Here is a 17,131-nt window from a genome sequence, read left to right on the forward strand (position 1 = left end):
TCAGTCATCATTAACAGTCATTTAAAAATCTGCTTTTTTATGATATATTTGATTAATTTGCACATTATTTTTTAAATTTTTTTTTTTTTTTTTTTGCAAAGGGGTAGACAAAGTTAAGTACAGAGCAATTTGGGTTGATGGGAAGGTGGACTTTCACCCAGGAGACTGGGGCTGACTCTTGTGTGACATAAGTAAAACCATCTGTCTTGTTATTGTTTCAAGCCTAAAGTGAGCTTCTCCTAAACCGATAGGGGTCTGGCTGCAGACCGCAGAGTTCAGACGCCCCATCTTGTATACCACAACTGTGTGGCGCCACCCCTTTCAGAATAGAAAGGGCATAATTTGCCTGTACATCTTAGAAGTTTTTATTTTTCAAATTTGACTTCATTCCTAATCAAAGTCTGGCAGTAACATCAATGAATTAGCCACATTGCAAACATTACAGACCAAGCAACATTTCATGGATAAAACAGATAAAAGCTCAGATGTCTAATCTCCGATAAACGTATGTAAAGACCTGTTTTAGAAGTAGGTATGCAAATGGTGGCTCATTTTAGCTTAATTATCTACAATGTTAACATTACTACATAAACCAGTGTAGATATGTAAGCTTAAGCTAATGAAGCTAAAGCACACCACCACTCGCATAACTATTGTTAAAACAAGTCTAGCTTAAGCAAACTTAGCATCATCTAAAGAAGCTAACTTAGCTAATTTTCTTTAGCCACTTTAGTTATGTAGCTACATTACCTAAGTAGCTCATGTAGCTAATGTAGCTTGAGAACATTAGCACCATTACCTACATAGCTTATGTAGCTTTATCAGCAATAAATTTAGCTGCGATAGCTACAAGGCTACATTATCTACACAGTTAACCTAGCTAACGTAGCTGTGTTAGCTTAGCCTTAGCTTTGTTAGCTGTAGGTTTTCTAAATAGGCTTTGCAGGTCAGGCTTTTGATTTTGGTGTTTTGGTATCCTAACCCTTCCCTTATCCCTTAACCTAACCCGAACCAGGGCATAAATGAAATAAAGTTCCCACTGTCTCTTCTGCTCTGTGGACTAGTAATCCCTATTTTTAACCAAAATTGTGATTTTTTTTTTTAATGGGGCTTTTACCAACCTTCTGAATCTTTTAAGGAGAGGGTTTCAGTATTTTTTAATACTCACAGTCCCCAAGAGCCCACGCCCCTTGCGGTTCTCTTATCAGAGCACTGAGCTTTTACCCTAACTTAACCCTAATAAGAAGTTTCATCCAATTTTGTTTTAAAAGTTTTAGCATGTATATCTATAGGGACAGGTGTAATGTCTCACTGTAGTGATCTGCAAGAGGTGGCGTTTAAGACCTGTGGTCTGCAGCCAGACTGTCTTGCCCAAACCTGTTTCAATTAGTTTACATATTGCAAGAACGATGAAAGCTATGCTTCTAAATACTTAGTTAAGTGCTTACAACCCCAAAGCTCCAGTGCCATAGACTGTATAAAAGCTAGACAGCTCAACTGCTGCCTCAAAGTGAAGCCAAACCACTACTGACTGGCTGCAGTACAATTCATCGGCTCCAATTAGTTCATGCTGGCACATGGGACATGGGTCGAACTAAAAAATCAAAACAAAAAGGTGTAACATGATCCCATGGTAGATGCTATTGTATGTCTTGGCTCCAAATGGTGTCACCAGTGAAACGTGTTGCATAGGATGTTTTGGCTTCATTTTTGTGCAACATAAGGAGACTGACATTCATCGTCCATGTCTATTTGGAGTCAATGATCTGTATCCTTGGAGAAAATGTTCTTTGAAATGCAAAAACCCATCCTATGTTGGCCTATCATTTAAATCTCAGTTTTAGTTATGAGTCCTTGATGCTGTACAGTCAACTTGCATGTGTGTTTTTGGTTTAATCAAGTCTTAGTACTGTCTTGTCCACACCTCTGATCATCTGTAAATGGTAGCAACACATGGAGTCTAGACTCAGCGATACAGACTGCCGAGTCCATACAGGACTGAGGGATTTAATTGACAAATACAAACACACCCTGTCAAAAGAGCCACACAACAGCAGACAACAAAAGATGCAAGAAAGATCCAAGACAAACTTCTAAAGCCAGAGAGGAAACGTTCCAGTGCAGAACAGACGAGAAATCGATAAAACAGACCAGCTGCATACCAAATCACAATCCACCAATCCAAAGATTCACACAGTGAGGTGAAGCAGTGAGCCCCAGGCAAGACACATAGAATCACACAAACACACAAAGCATTTAGTTTCCTACCTCCTCCATTTGTCTCATCACAGGGCCTCCAGCTGAAATGTGGAGGGGCTGGAAAACATTCCCACCTCTACCACTGGTCCATAATTTCAGGTACTAATTCAGTTCAAGTTTGTAATGCAGGTATGTCTCTGACATATGTGGTTTAGCAGTTGAGAACAGATTTTTTTTTAACTCCAAGGTTTTCATACGACTAAAAACAGCAGAGAGGTTAAGTTTTTGTGGAACCTAGAGTAGAAACATACCCCACTAATTACAAGAAAACATGCAAGGTTTATTTTTATAACTCACACACCGTAGCATCTAATTGGTGGCATGGCATTTTCATTCACTTCAATGAATGATTCAGTTCGTTTACATGCATAGTAAAGTTGAGCTATGGTTATAGCATGATTGGATTTTTAACTAGACCACTATGACTTTGCAGTGCACAAAAAAATCTAATGATAGAAGTAGGTCTGACTCTGCTTCACTGGGGGCAATGAGACTTCATTTAGTTAGTTACTTCTGGGTCTTCCTCCAGTCGACATTGCTGACAAGTTTATAATGTGTACGTTTCTTATAAATGCCTTAAGAATGTGTCTGTTTTCAGCAGCAGTACCTCTGCCCATGTTTGAAGATGCTATAAAAGCAATGCCAGAACTCTTGCAATGACGCCAGCCTAATGCCTAAATGCAATCAAAATTGCATATCATGCTGCACAGCAGTGACATGGAGAGGTCTGGATAGATATCTCATTTCCATAGATATGAGAGCAGCAGTGTCTGCAAACCATAGCTCTCAGACAGCCCCTCTCACAGACTGTTAATCTGAGACGCCTAATCCGTCAGAGCGGACATACTTGCTAAAACTTTCAATATAAAAACAGATTCAACTTTCAGTTAGGTTAGGGTCAGGACTGAGGTGAGTGTTAGGAAACTAAAAGTTAAACGTTAAAACCCTGACATGCAAACCTAATTACGAAACGTTTACTAAAGCAAACATAGCTTATTTAGCTCCATTAGCTTCATAAACTATGTAGCTAATGTAGCTTAAGCTCATGAAGCTCGTGGATATCTATACTAATCAAACTAACAAAACAACTAACTAAGCTACAAAAGTAGTGTAGGCTACATAGCTACATTCTCAATCAACCAAACTTTATTAATATAGCACTTTTCATACAAATAAATCTAGCACAAAGTGCTTTACAAACACACAAATATATAAATCAAAAGAAACATGACCTTATCCCACCTCACTTACCCCTGTAACTGATTTACAAAAAAAACTGAAAAAATAGTAAAGCACATTATTATTTCTTGATTAATATGTCAAATTATAGTTATTTACTTGCATTCCTGAACCGAAAAATGAGTTCTAGTGGCTGAATGTTATGCTTGATTAATTTCTGACTTCTCAGAGAAGCCCAGTGAGCTGGCTCAAATTTGGGTGAATTCAGTTTGAAATTCCTCATTCGTGGAGAGTTCACTGAAAATGAAAGAGTCTGCATTAAAGCACTTCATGATTCTGGGTGGTCTCTGAGACAGGTGGTCTAATAAATTTGTTAAGCACTGTACATAATAAATGTAGCTACATTATGTATATAGCTATGTAAGATGTGGTTACACATTTTCTAATGATCATGTTGCTAAAACTGACTTATCTACATTGGCTATTGATGTACATTAACTACGTAGCTCCCACAGCTATGTTAGCTGGGTCTATACATAATTTACCACAAGGTTAGACCTCTGACCTTTTTCTCTGTTTTATCTATGAAATGTTGCTTAGTCAGTATTGTTTGCAAAGTGGTTATTTTATGAATGTAACTGCCGGACCTTCTTAAAGAATGAAGCTGAATTTTAAATAAAATGAGAAATTTGTTGTACTGGAAAATTATGGCACTTCCGTTCCAGCAAAGATGGTGTCGCAGATTAACTGTCTGCCTTCTAAGATCTACAGTCTGCAGCCAGACTGTCCCGGTAACATGAGGCCCAATTAAAACACCCACTGTTTTTAATACATACAAACATGTTTATCACATTTTTTAATGATGAATTGGATACCGCTGGATCCTAGCAATATCCACTTGTAGATTATATTGCAACATCTGCTCTGCCACGCATTCATGTTCATCAGCTTCAAGGTCAGAAACTGGCTTGGAAACAGTGGAGCATGTGCAGAATGCCTATATCAGTCTGGTCCAACTGAGACGACAAAGAGAAAATCGATCTCCAATCATATCATTAGTCCAAGGAGTCCAGTCTTAGATGGGCTTACACAATAATTCAACTTTTTCTAAGTGCATGTAAACGTACTGGACATGAAGAGCTCCAACACTGGTTAATAAGTGAGTTCCGAGTTTTAGTTGGCAGATATTTTCCAGCTAGGCCAGTCATTTAGTGTTGGCTAACAAAGGGACCTAGTAAATGTAGGGTTTAATTGTGTTGTGTTGTCATTTTTTGTGGCAGCATAAACAAGGCAGAAGCAGATGTAGTCTGGTAGGCACCAGTGAGTATATTATTATTTTCCAGTCATACAGGACAATTACACAATTCACAGAAGCATCTCTCTCATCCAGAACAGTTAATCCAAATCTCTCTCAGATATATTTATTTATATATTTATTAATCCCTTTACTATCGCTCATCTCACATCTTTTTAAACCATCATCACAATAAGTGCCTTCATTTTTCACACTGTAAGAATAATCGTCTTTATCACTTAGCATCTTTGTATAGCAGAAAAAACCTGCGATGCCAACTCCCTTTTTTTGATACAAGCTCAAAGGACAAGATTTGACACATTACTATCCTGCATCGTTACACAGTTACAAAAGAAAAAAAGTTATACAATCTGCCTCACAATAAAACATCTCTTATCAGACATTCATTTTTATACATGAAAATAACTTTCCAAGGGTTTTGTGTCGTTGGATAACAGATAAGCTATAATGCATATTCTAATAGTTATACATTTACTGCAAAATGGCACAAGATGGCTGCACTTCATCACAGTTGTTGAGGACAATTTTTTCATCCTCATGATTCTGAATCCTAGTTTGGCACTTTTGAACATCCTGTTTTTGTACGCTAACAGACTACCACCCTCACAAGACTTGACTGAGCTTTGTAACATGTCAAATCCTCCAAAAATGGTTGTTTAAAATCTAAGAGATATGCCCTCCGTTAATAAATGCACAGTGTTATGTGGTGAATGTAAAAAGAAAGTGAGAAAAAAATGAGCTTTCAGTCAAAAATCGCAGACTTGATACAAACTTAAACTCTTGCAGATTGCATGTACACAGACTTCTAACCTCTGGCTAAATTAAATCAGTTGAAAGATAAGCTCACCACAGCACTGACTTAACATAAAGTGTAGAAGTTTTTGGTCCCATTGAAAAGGAAAGTCAACATTAGGAGACGGATTACTCAAACAATCATAGCAAAGCAAGTTGTCAGTTTTCACTTACACTGTATGAATATTAGCAATATGTGATCATAGTACACTCAGCAATATCACTGATAGGTCGTCATATTCAATATGCAATTACAAGGAGGAGGAGGGTGACATAGAGACGGAGCAGGTCAGACCAGAGGTCAGACTCGGATGTGAACCTGCTGGTGAGAGCGGCTAGGCGGCATTCAGGAGAGACATTTCTGCACGTAAGATAGAAATACAGCCAGTAGAGCTGATAGGTTTGCAAGCCCAAACTTAACATGCATCTAACATTTTATTTCACCAGTGAAACAACCCATGATAACAAGGTTTTCTCAAGATTTTAACTTACTTATTTGCTTGTTGTTTTGCATAACAATGCCGTCTTTCCTCTGATAATGAGCAAATTTCTGTCATTTTCTCAAGATCTCAAGAAATTAACCCCTCAGTAAGGAAAAAACAGCAAAGTTATCTTGAAATGACTGCATAAAAATGTGTAAATCTGAAGAAAACAATCAGTAACATCTTGCTATCATGGGAAAATGGAATAAAATAAAATTCATGGATGCATGTCTGCTTAGGGTTTCCATAGATATAAGAGCAGCAGTGTACTATGACATGCTAACCAAGGGATTCTGATAATCAGTTTCATCACTGGAAACAAGACGAGTTTCATACTGGCAACTTGACACTTCACAAGAAGATTATTCTTCTAAAAGTTAGCACTGGACTGGAATACCTGTCTGCATTTCCATCTGCATCTTATTCACATAAATAGTTGTTGCATTTTGTAAAATACACTTCCTCAGCTTGATTTCTGAGAATGAAATGAGGGGATTGATGCCACTCTTATGTGGTCACATGAAGTGCAGAGCTGCAGGGACATTAAGAGTTTCTAATGGGGTAGAACCTATAGAAAAAAGGGCAAAGGTCACACCAAGGTCATAGGCTACTGATGGAGAGCTTTTCTGCTAGCATGTCATGAGACCAGCATTTTAAACTTAAATAAGGTACTAGTAAAAATCAAACACTAATGATACCCGGGTAAGCAAAACTTCCCTCCTGAAGTTAAAGAAGTTTTCATCCATGATTCTTAGCTTGCCTTTGTTTAGCAGGTTTAAACAGAGTTGATTGTGTTCATCATCGTAGATTAGCCGGTTAGCATGCTTACTACGTCTCTGTTAGGAAAGTAAAAAGTAAAGCTGATGATGACTGTACTCTTTTCATTGATTACATTCAATTCACAGTGATGAGATACAACTAAACTACTGTTGACAACAGCAAGGGTAAACTTTCCACAGTTTCCCCTCTGCAGGCAAGAGGGTTCTCACAGATTAGATTCTTATAGCGTTAACAAACAAGCTAACAATGCAAACAAAATGCTTAACGGCCTTTATCCTTTCACTAGCTTTTATATAAAATTTTATATTAGTTTTATTTTTCTTTTTAGATGTTTTTTTGGGGGCTTTTTTTTGCCTTTTTTGGATAGGACAGCTGAAGAGGGACAGGACATATTAGGAGAGAGTGGGGGCTAGGTAGAACCAAACAGTGCAGAGACCCAGCAACCACTGCACAGAGGACTACAGCTTCCGTATATGAAGTCTGCTCTACATACTGAGCTAAACTGGTGCACTTATAAATGGTTTATTTGATGAAGTTTAACAAAGGAAAAAGGTATAAGGAAAGAAGGAAAAACAGATACCTGTTCTGGCATTATACTGCAAGGACTCAAATCAAGTGTATTTGTGCTGTTTTTTTGTCAAAAGTGGCTCATTATTTTACAGCCAATAGATTTTTATTTGGGATGAGAAATCTAAAAGAAACAAAGAGGCTGTTTCCTAATTACTGTTTGAAAACAGGCAAACAGACTTTGATCCTTTAAGGCAAACTGAGACTAAATAATATAGAAAAACAAAAAAGTTTCCTGTTTTTCTTCTAGTTCTTTTGTTTAAAAAAAGAAATGAATCAATAAAACTGATTTCTTATCTTAATGTTTGGTGTTCTGATTAAGAAAAACAGAAAACAAAACAGAAAACTGTTGATAGCCTTCTCCAGTATTGCATTCTTTGATCTTCCTTTTTGATCAAAACACAAAAACAAAAGGATGAAAAATGAACCATTTTTCACTTCAATCTGAACTCCCTGAAAGCACCAAAGGCAGTTTCCCCCCATATTTTGTTTTCCTGTTTTTAAACAGTAATTGGTAAAAGTGTTCCTTCTTGTTTTGATTTCTCTTTTCAAACTGAAAATCCATTGGCAGTAAAAAAAACACAGAGGGCTGAAAAGCCCTAATAAAACTCTGTTTTAAGATTAAAATAGCGAAAAAAAATGAGCCGTCCTTTACAATTCCCTCCCCATGCGTAGGGAATGTCAGCGTTGATTGAAACAGGCTGCGGAGTCGAATTCTGATCTTGACTAGCTGCCACATAAACGACTTTAAAGCGTCAGGAGCAAAAGCAGGGTACTTTCCATTTCATTTGGACCACTTCTTTGCTTTCTTGCAAGGAATCATATCAACGAGAAATCAAGGTTTAAGTCAAACCCCTAATGCACTACAATGGATTTTTGCCAATCTCAAATATCCTGATATTTACAAAATAATCTGATACCGATATTTTAATGTTGTTCGGACCCAAAGATCATTCCTTCAAACATAATTTAAAGTTTGTGGATAAACAAATTAAAAAGTATCAGCCCCTAAAACAGACTTTAAAAGGCAAGGAATGATGGGGATTGATAAAAAAAGATTTCTGCTGAGCTAAGTCTGTTGATCCGGCCTAAAACTCCCCTCACTTATTTGTTCATACAGCTGATATTTGCAGCTGATAAAGGCAGATTTTAATATCCAAAATAACAATTGTAAATATGGAAAGAATTTTTTAGATTTGCCAATAATTATTTTTTACTTTTGAAGCTAATATCTGCTGATACTGGGATCATACTAATAATATCTTGCATCCCTACTGAAACACCAAACTGCATTATATTTTATTATTTAAAAAAGGGTTCTGGGGGACTGATAGCCCAGGGTTCAAGTTGGCATACCCAACGTGGGCAACCTGGGTTCAACACCGACCTGTGGCTCCTTCCCCTCACTCCCTCTCTCTCTGGTTTCTGCACTGTCCTGGCTCAATTAAGGCATAAAAAGCCAAAAAATAAATCTTTAAAAAGGGGGTTACTGCCACCCCCAAAAACAGCGTTCATGGACATAGGCCCTAAAATTGTCTCGACCTGTCATCTGACCTTTGCTTTGCAGGTGGATGCTGGAGAATCTTTGGGCTCTTGGATGACTTTCATAATGCAATTTTACAAGTAATTAGACATTTCACCTTGTTAAACATCTTCTTGAAGAAGTGAAAGCAGTTATTTGTCATTTTAGTACAGATGTTGCTTCCGGCTCTCAGTCTGTAATCTAAGCTAAGCTAATCCCCTGCTGGCTACAGCTCTGTACTCCATGCACACGTGAGACTGGCATCAATCTCCTCATCCAGCGCTCAGGAAATAAAACAAACCATTTCCCCCTAAAATGTGGACCAATCCTTGGACATTTCACCCTGCTGAATGCAGCCCGTAGATGACAACGTGGTGATATTTTGTGTTGTTTTCATGTTTTCACTTTGTTTCCGAGGTGTGGGGGATTACTAGTGCAGCCCGGTGATATGTGGCATGGTCAGTGAGTTGTGTGAGGGTACTCAGGGTTAACAAATGAGAAGCCTTGGAACTCTTCCTGGTCCAGGTTGGCTATAAGCTCTTGATCTGGGGGGGTCAGCTCTGGGGGGTGGCGTGTGAAAAAGCGATCAAAGTTCTCCGCATCACGCCCACACTGCCGTGAAGAGGAGAGAAGAGAGAGGGATGGAGAGAGAGATGGATGCAGGATGGAGTGAGTTTGATGAGTTTGTGAAAGAAAAAAAGGACAACAAACGACAAAGAGAAAAAAGAGAAATACAACTAAAACATGGCATCAACCAATCAAATCACTCACAGCCGAAACTGTGGATTTCCATTGGTCCGTTTGTGAGTAAGTGACATTTCAGCTTCATCATTGGTGACTACAAAAACAAATCTTAGCTTTGATTTGTCAGTGTAGTGACCAATGGCAGGCGATGGTTGGGTTAAGAGGAATGAGCTTTCTAATCCTTTATATAACTTACCTTTAAAGGTGGACTAAGTACGATTTTCCCTCCATTCTGAGACAAATTTTTAACGTATTCAGAGCAGCACAGGTAATGTCACAATGGAGACAAAACACCATAATATACTCACAGCTTTTGGTTTGAAAGGGGGCTGGACCTCTTTATTTTCCAGTTTTTCCCAGTCTATATAGCGGAAGAAGGCGTGCTCTTTGATGTCTCTCTCCCCCTCTGGACCACAGCCGAGACGCTTACCTGGGTGCTTGGTCATCAGCTGAAATCACAAAAGACACACAGAGAGTTACAAGTTTGGACATGCAGATGTGTGTCTGTGTATACTTTACACATCTCTTTTACTAACTAATTACTACATATTAGCCTTTTATTAAAATTTATGTGAGCCGATTTTAGGCCAAAACAAATGCCCCCTTTGTCCCTCAGCTTCCCCCTCCCCTCCTTTCGTCGCACTTTCAACTCTCCTTTCCTGTTTGATCATCAAATGCCAGAGAGGGAAGCAGCAGACGTGCTGATAAACATCTGATCACAAGATTAATGTAAAATAATATTCACCCCCTTTAAAGTGACTGACCTAATTCAACAGAGGTGCTTGTCGTCTCACAATTAGTGAAATGGGGATCACCTGAGTTCAGTGAGTGTGTCTCAAGTGATTGTAGTATAAAGACACCTGAGTTTGGAAGGTCCAGTCATTTGTTAATCAGGATTCATGGCTACCATTACACCATGAAGACAAAAGAACACTCCAAGCAAGTTAGCGAAAAGGTTATTGAAAAGTATAAGTCAGGGGATGGATACAAAAATTCCAAGTTACTTAACAGTTAAATCCATCATAAGGAAACAGAAGGCATATGACACATAGGTAAATCTGCCTAGATCAGGCCGTCCTCACAAACTGAGTGACCGTGCAAGAAGGAGACTAGTGAGAGAGGACACCAAGATACCTATGACTACTCTGAGGAGTTACAAGCTTCAGTAGCTGAGATGGGAGAGACTCTGCACATAACAACTCCTGTCCAGGTTCTTCACTGGTCAAAGTTTTAAGGGGAGAATGGCAAAGAGGAAGCCACTGTTGAAGAAAACTCAGATTAAATCTGGACTAGAGTTCCCCAAAAGGCATTTCAGAGACTCCATTTTCAAGTTGAAGATAGGTTTTTGGTCTGATGAGACCATCATGGTGATTTTTGGCCATCAGACATTACTAAAAACACACCATGCCCACTGTGATGCACAGTAGTGGCAGCATCATGCTGTGGGGATGCTTCTCGGCAGCCGGACCTGGAAGGCTTGTAAAGGTAGAGGGTAAAATGACTGCAGCAAAATATAGGAAAATCCTGGAGGACAATCTTATTCTGTCTGCAAGAGAGCTATAGCTAGGGAGACTATTTATTTTCCAGCAAGACAATGAACTAAAGCATACAACGAAAGCTACACAGAAATAATTTAATGACAACAAGGGGAATGTTCTTGAGTGGCCGAGCCAAAGCCCAATTGACAAGCAAAGGAGTTGGATGGAAATTGCTACTGCAGTGGATGCTTAATGTAGCTAACAGCGAGCCACACTCAGCTTCTTTGCTCTAAAGTTGCATTTGACCCGGCCAGATCTGGAGTTTTAAGAGTCAAGACTCTGAAAATGAGTAAACAGAACCTCTAAGTTGTTGTTGTGCTGTGTTGATCATCAGTTAACTGTAAAATGTGTCATTATGTGTCGCCATGTGTCCCTCACATGGAAAAATCGGTTATGATTTAGAAATTTTTCATGGGTAACAGGCTTATGATGCTATGTGATGCAATGTGAGACAGATGTCTGTTGCCATCTTTATATACAGTATGTGAGTCTGAGCATGCATACTCACCCCCTTGCAGATAGCAACAGCTTCTTTGGACATGGATTTAGGGTACGAGACATGATGCTCCATGATGGACTGGAACAGCTCATCTTCATCCTCTCCATCGAATGGTGGCTGAACAGTAACAAAAAATACTTAATCACTTTCTGTTCTGGTTAAAAACACCCTTCATAAGTTTAAAAAATGGCTAAAGTGAATGCGTACAGACCTGTCCTGCAAGCATTTCATAGAGCAGGACTCCAAATGCCCACCAGTCCACAGACTTCCCATAAGGCTGATATGCTATAATCTATGAGAAAATATTACAACATTTGAATTTTAGAGTTAAAAAGCGTGATAAAGCACAAGAGTCAACCAGCTCCGAAATATAATCACACCTCAGGAGCGATGTAGTCTGGTGTCCCACAGAAAGTCTTTGTTGTGATCCCGTCGTACATGTTCTCTTTGCACATGCCGAAGTCAGCGATCTTTATGTGGCCTTCAGCGTCCAGCATCACATTATCCAGCTTCAGATCCCTGGAGACACAAATATGCAGAGACACGCTGAAGTGTTACTCACAGCTGTAGCCTAAGCGACCGTAAAGGGTTGGAGCTGATTCACGTACTGACTCACCGATACACGATGCCTTTGGAGTGAAGGAAGAAGAGTCCGATGGCGATCTCTGCAGCGTAGAACCTGAAATACAGACACAGCAGTTTGTAACCAGAGTCATAGCCTCTATACTAAGGTGGAAACACAGCTGGTTGTTTTTGAGTTTATAGTATGAATGCAATAGAACATTTTAATGTATTTTCACATTGTTTGAACTCCAAAATGTCATTTGAGTTTGAATTATTGGAAATTTTAGCACCATGAGAAAAAACAATTGTTGCCACCAGCATATAAAGTTTATGAATTAATTCAGTGAATTGTGCAGTGTTGTAAGTGCTATGCAAATAGTAGCTTTGTTACAGCTAAAACTGAGTGTGAAAAACTCAAACATTTAATAACTCCAGTAAAGGTCGTAAATTAAAGAGGGTTGGTCTGATCCATGACCCTCCAGGTCTGAAAATGAGTTCCACTCCATCCCTGGCAGAGTTCACCTTCACGTCACATATCACTGGTACTATCTCATAAAGTTTTATTATACAACTTTTGTGTACTCACACAGCATGAGGCTCCTTAAATTTGCCGACCTGTTGAATCTGATACATGAGGTCACCTCCGTTTATGTACTCCATGACAAAATACAATCGGTCCTAGGAGAGGAAGGTGAAAAAGCAGAAAAGGTGAGTGAAACTGATTGGTGGAATTGCCCAAAATACCTGGAATTTGCCCTTATTCTAAAATATAATAATAAATAATAATAATGCATTTTATTTATAGGTGCCTTTCTCTGCACTCAAGGACACTTTACAGATAATATAACAAATCCAATAAAACAACAGTTAAACGCTTAACACAGTATAAAAATAGGACGAAGTTATTACAATGAGTGTGCTACCCTGAACAGGTGGGTTTTGGGTCTAGATTTGAAAATATTTCAGTTTGAAAAGCCAGCTAACTAACCCAAAATGCTCTGCTCAGGGGTAACTGCATGCATATACAATCCCAATGACAATCAAGTCTTGAATAACATGTTAAAGCTCAACTGTTTCTCTTTCTGCCTGTGATTTGATCACTTTTCTACAAGCAGTCCTAATGTTCAACAGAACAGAAAGCTTAAAACAGTCTTGTAAAAAGTGTCTATTTCTGATTTAACATCAGTACATTCAAGGATCAGTCAATCATGGTTGAAATATATGTTTTATCATGTTTCTGTGTCCTACCATGGTTTGGAAACAGGAGTGCAGCTGAGTGAGGAAAGGAGGTTTCCCAGACAGAGCAAGGACTCGCTTCTCCACCATGGTGCACTCCACATCATCGTCCTGGATCACCACGTCCTTCTTCAGGATTTTAATGGCGTATAACTCATCGGTGCCCTTCCTCTCAGCCAGCATCACCTGAAGGGAGACAATGAGAGTGGAAAAATGAGCCTCAGAGGGACTTTAACAGTTGAAATGAATAATAATCTGAGCATGTGCATCACCTTGCCGAAGCTCCCTTTCCCCAAAACCATGATGAAGTTGAAGTCTGAGAGCTTGACCCGGTCCTGGTTGCCGTTGCTGTCGTACTTGCACACTGCAGAGGATGAAGACGAGTCTGTGGGCTTCCCTGGACCCACCCTGGCCCTCTGAAGAGAGGAGAAAATTACAGGAGACTAGATTAGGACTGACTCATTTATAAAATAAGATGTGCAAACCTGCTATATATGTCCAATTCTTCACATCTTACCTCAAACTTTTGTCTCAGCTCCTCATTTCCTTCCTCTCCTTCTGGCTGGACGGGAACATTAAAGTATTCTCCTTCCTCCTGGGACAGCAGCTTAAACCTAAACCCCACAATACAAACAGAAACATCTTATCAGAACAGCTTTAATATTTCCACTCGTTTTCCCCTGGCTTTCATTATCTCGGTCTACACCAGGATAATTTCTCAATTATTTACAGTTTCCTGTGTGCTGACTGCTCACCATCCATCCACTCCTTGTTTCTGTAGCTCTGAGATCCCAAAAGACAGCGAGCCCATGAAGTCATTCCTGCTGGTCAGATCCCAGTCCCACACCTCCACAGAGAGACGGCGGTCTTTGTCGCTTTCTTTTAAGTTGCTAGGACATAGAAAAGTCGAAGAACAGTCAAATAAAAGGTCAAAGAGGGGACCATTTGGTATATTCACTTCTCTTTTTTGGCCTTTATTTTATCTTTCTTTAGCTTTTTAGGTTATTTATTCTATTTTTTCTTACCCTTAATATTATTTAAATCTTTTTTTGGCTGTTAACTCTCAAAGTTCGATGCAGGAAAATTGTAAAAGTGTTGTTTTTAAACTTAAACCTAGATCATAAATTGATTTCAAAGCCATAATCCTCATTTAGAGATGCTTTCTTACACTACAGGTGTCCCATAACAAATCAGAAATACCTCCAATACATCCTATAAATATATAATCACAAATTAAGTGTGCCAGTTGGTGCAAATATCCATTACCATCAATTATTTAAACCCAAAACAAAAACAAAATCTTCCCTCTCTTCCAAAACTATAGCATGCACACCACTGATACATGCATTGCAAAAATGCACAGATCTGTGGAAGATTATCTAACTTCAGGATAATAAAAATTACACTACAGATGGTCATGTGCAGACGTAGGGTGCTAAGAATTCATCATGGGGCCTGAAGTTTTTCGTTCCCTTGGTACATTTGCAGAATGACTGGGGTTCGTGGCAACCCTAGTACCCGCCCATACAGTACCCTTGGCCATGCTTCCTCGCCACATCCACCAATTTCCACCCTAAAAGTGTGGACTTCATTTTTTTTCAACAGGTTATTTTCCTATACACTTGGTCATATGCAAGGACATCCAGAGCATTACCAGAGTTGTGTCAATCCTCCTTTCCACCTGATGGTGCCCTCAGGCAGCTTACTTACTACATCTATGCCTAACTTTAGCCTCAATTTCTGGCCCAGACATGGCTAAGAGTTCTGCATAGTACTGCATTTCTTAAGCTACATTTGCCTAGCAAATCCAGACAAAAATTTCCAGATAAAAATCTTACTTCAAGATACAGCAAGCAAAAGACCTGAATTGCATTTAATGAGTTAAACTGGCTGCAAGGTACAGTGCACAAAATTCAATGTAGTTTCTTAGAATTAGATGTTGCTCTTGTTTAAATTGACTTGACAAATAAACGATTATCACAAGAGCTGTGTGATCATTTTCATTATGTTGAGCAGAGTCCATAATGTGGTGTTTTTGTGCAGCTGTTGCACTTGTAGCACCATCTGATTTTACCACATAGATTTGATGTTTTGCAAGATAATATGGTAGCTGAGCCTGCAGCGAGAGATGTTAAGGACAGACCCACAGCCAACAAGCTGCTCTTACAACCTCCACTAGTAACTTACTGTCTTTAACTGAGGTGTCATTTTCAATCACTCCACAAGGTTTATTTGCTGAACAGTATACCACAGTTTCCTTTAAGAGGGACATATTTTACCCTTTTATTACAAGTTTAAGCTTGTTGCTGAAAAAACACTCCAGTTTAGGATTATTGTATGTCTGGAAAACCCCTCTGTTTCAGCCCTGCTCAGGATGAGCTGTTTCTTTGTCTGTGGCTTTAAATGTTACTAAGCTTCCTGACTCTGCCCCTGACCACGCACCTCTCAGGAAATGGATGCGGCTCTCCTGATCCTTCTCTCAGCTGGCAGCTGAGAGGAAGATCAGGAGAGGAGGGCAGAACTTTCTTCCAAGCGGGGATGGCCAACTGAATCTGGGGCGGGGCTAACTCCCTACATGACATGATGAGGGGAAAATCTGAGAACAGCTTGTTTCAGCACACATTTTCTGCAAGGGGGGGGGGCATTTTTCTGGTACTTCAGGGGATTTTGGACAGGCCAGGGGCACATATTTGTTAGAAAATCCTGAAAAAGGGATTTTTGCATAATATGCCCCCTTCATATGTAGGATTCTGGCCTTATGAGTGGTAAAGGGTTGAAAAGGGGCACTATTCCCTGCTGGTCTGGTCTGCATTGGTGACTGGTGACTACACTTCCAGTCATGACAGCATGTCTCCAAGTTTTAGACCCAGAAACTAGATGTATCTGTATGCAGGATGCAGCCATTTCCTATCTTGAAAATTGGGGGTCAAAAGTGCATCTTCTACTTTAAATTTAGCTAACAAAAATGAGTAAACCAAATTCAGGAATTATTGTCTTACAATTACATGTTTTTTCTGACTCTATTCAGCAGTGATGGTATCAGAATACTTCTTTAAACCGCAAATCCGTCAGAAATGTGCATTTCCAAGCAGCGACTCAGAACAGCTCCAGCAAACAGGATAAAGAGCAGGGACAGGAGACGGCATGAGCCGAGATTATCTCTGTGCTTTTATGACTGATGATGGGACCAAACCAGAAACTTAAAATCAACCCAGTTAAGCCAGAAAGAAAAGACTGTTGATAGGGTATTTAAAGCCTTCAAACTCATTTGAATACAGAATAAGAGATGTCTCACAAGGTGAAGCTTTCATTCCAGACGGGGTTGAGGCAACATTTGATGGTCTTGGTCTTCTGTTTGCTCTCACTCTTGGGGTCTGGGATCAGCTTGAGCTTGACGTAGGGGTCTGACAGGCCGTTGGGGTCCATGGGTACCAGGTTCTTTGCCTCTTTGACTGTTAAAGACATGATTTTAAACACACATTTAGACATGCTGAAAGGATTTTGTCCTTTTCTAGAGGACAGCAGGACTGTGAGTGTTGGTGCGAGTCCAGTTGTGTCCTAAATAACGCACATCTGACAACACTTAACAACAGTTTAGTTTGTGTTCTATAATCAATCCACTGCTGTCTGACAGAGAGAGGGGACACGTGGACG

General features: G+C 39.5%; 1 protein-coding gene across 2 annotated transcripts in view; it reads right to left on the reverse strand.

Moving 5' to 3' along the window:
• LOC121508856 (protein kinase C beta type) overlaps window positions 1-17,131 on the reverse strand; it is a 66,030-nt gene that overhangs the window by 4,064 nt on the left and 44,835 nt on the right. Inside the window, exons 6-17 of one of the 2 annotated variants that reach the window (XM_041785968.1) lie at window positions 16,773-16,929; window positions 14,233-14,367; window positions 13,995-14,091; window positions 13,750-13,893; window positions 13,490-13,663; window positions 12,828-12,919; window positions 12,294-12,356; window positions 12,058-12,196; window positions 11,889-11,969; window positions 11,687-11,794; window positions 9,949-10,089; window positions 4,745-9,508 (exon numbers count right to left, since the gene is read on the reverse strand). In XM_041785968.1, the coding sequence (XP_041641902.1) occupies window positions 9,356-9,508; window positions 9,949-10,089; window positions 11,687-11,794; window positions 11,889-11,969; window positions 12,058-12,196; window positions 12,294-12,356; window positions 12,828-12,919; window positions 13,490-13,663; window positions 13,750-13,893; window positions 13,995-14,091; window positions 14,233-14,367; window positions 16,773-16,929 (1,484 nt within the window). In that variant the 3' untranslated portion in view covers window positions 4,745-9,355. Of the gene's footprint in view, window positions 1-4,744; window positions 9,509-9,948; window positions 10,090-11,686; window positions 11,795-11,888; window positions 11,970-12,057; window positions 12,197-12,293; window positions 12,357-12,827; window positions 12,920-13,489; window positions 13,664-13,749; window positions 13,894-13,994; window positions 14,092-14,232; window positions 14,368-16,772; window positions 16,930-17,131 lie in introns of those variants that run through there. The other variant, XM_041785969.1, reaches the window with a different exon arrangement.

Source organism: Cheilinus undulatus, linkage group 4, assembly GCF_018320785.1.
Source record: "Cheilinus undulatus linkage group 4, ASM1832078v1, whole genome shotgun sequence".
In the NCBI taxonomy this organism is placed as follows: domain Eukaryota; kingdom Metazoa; phylum Chordata; class Actinopteri; order Labriformes; family Labridae; genus Cheilinus; species Cheilinus undulatus.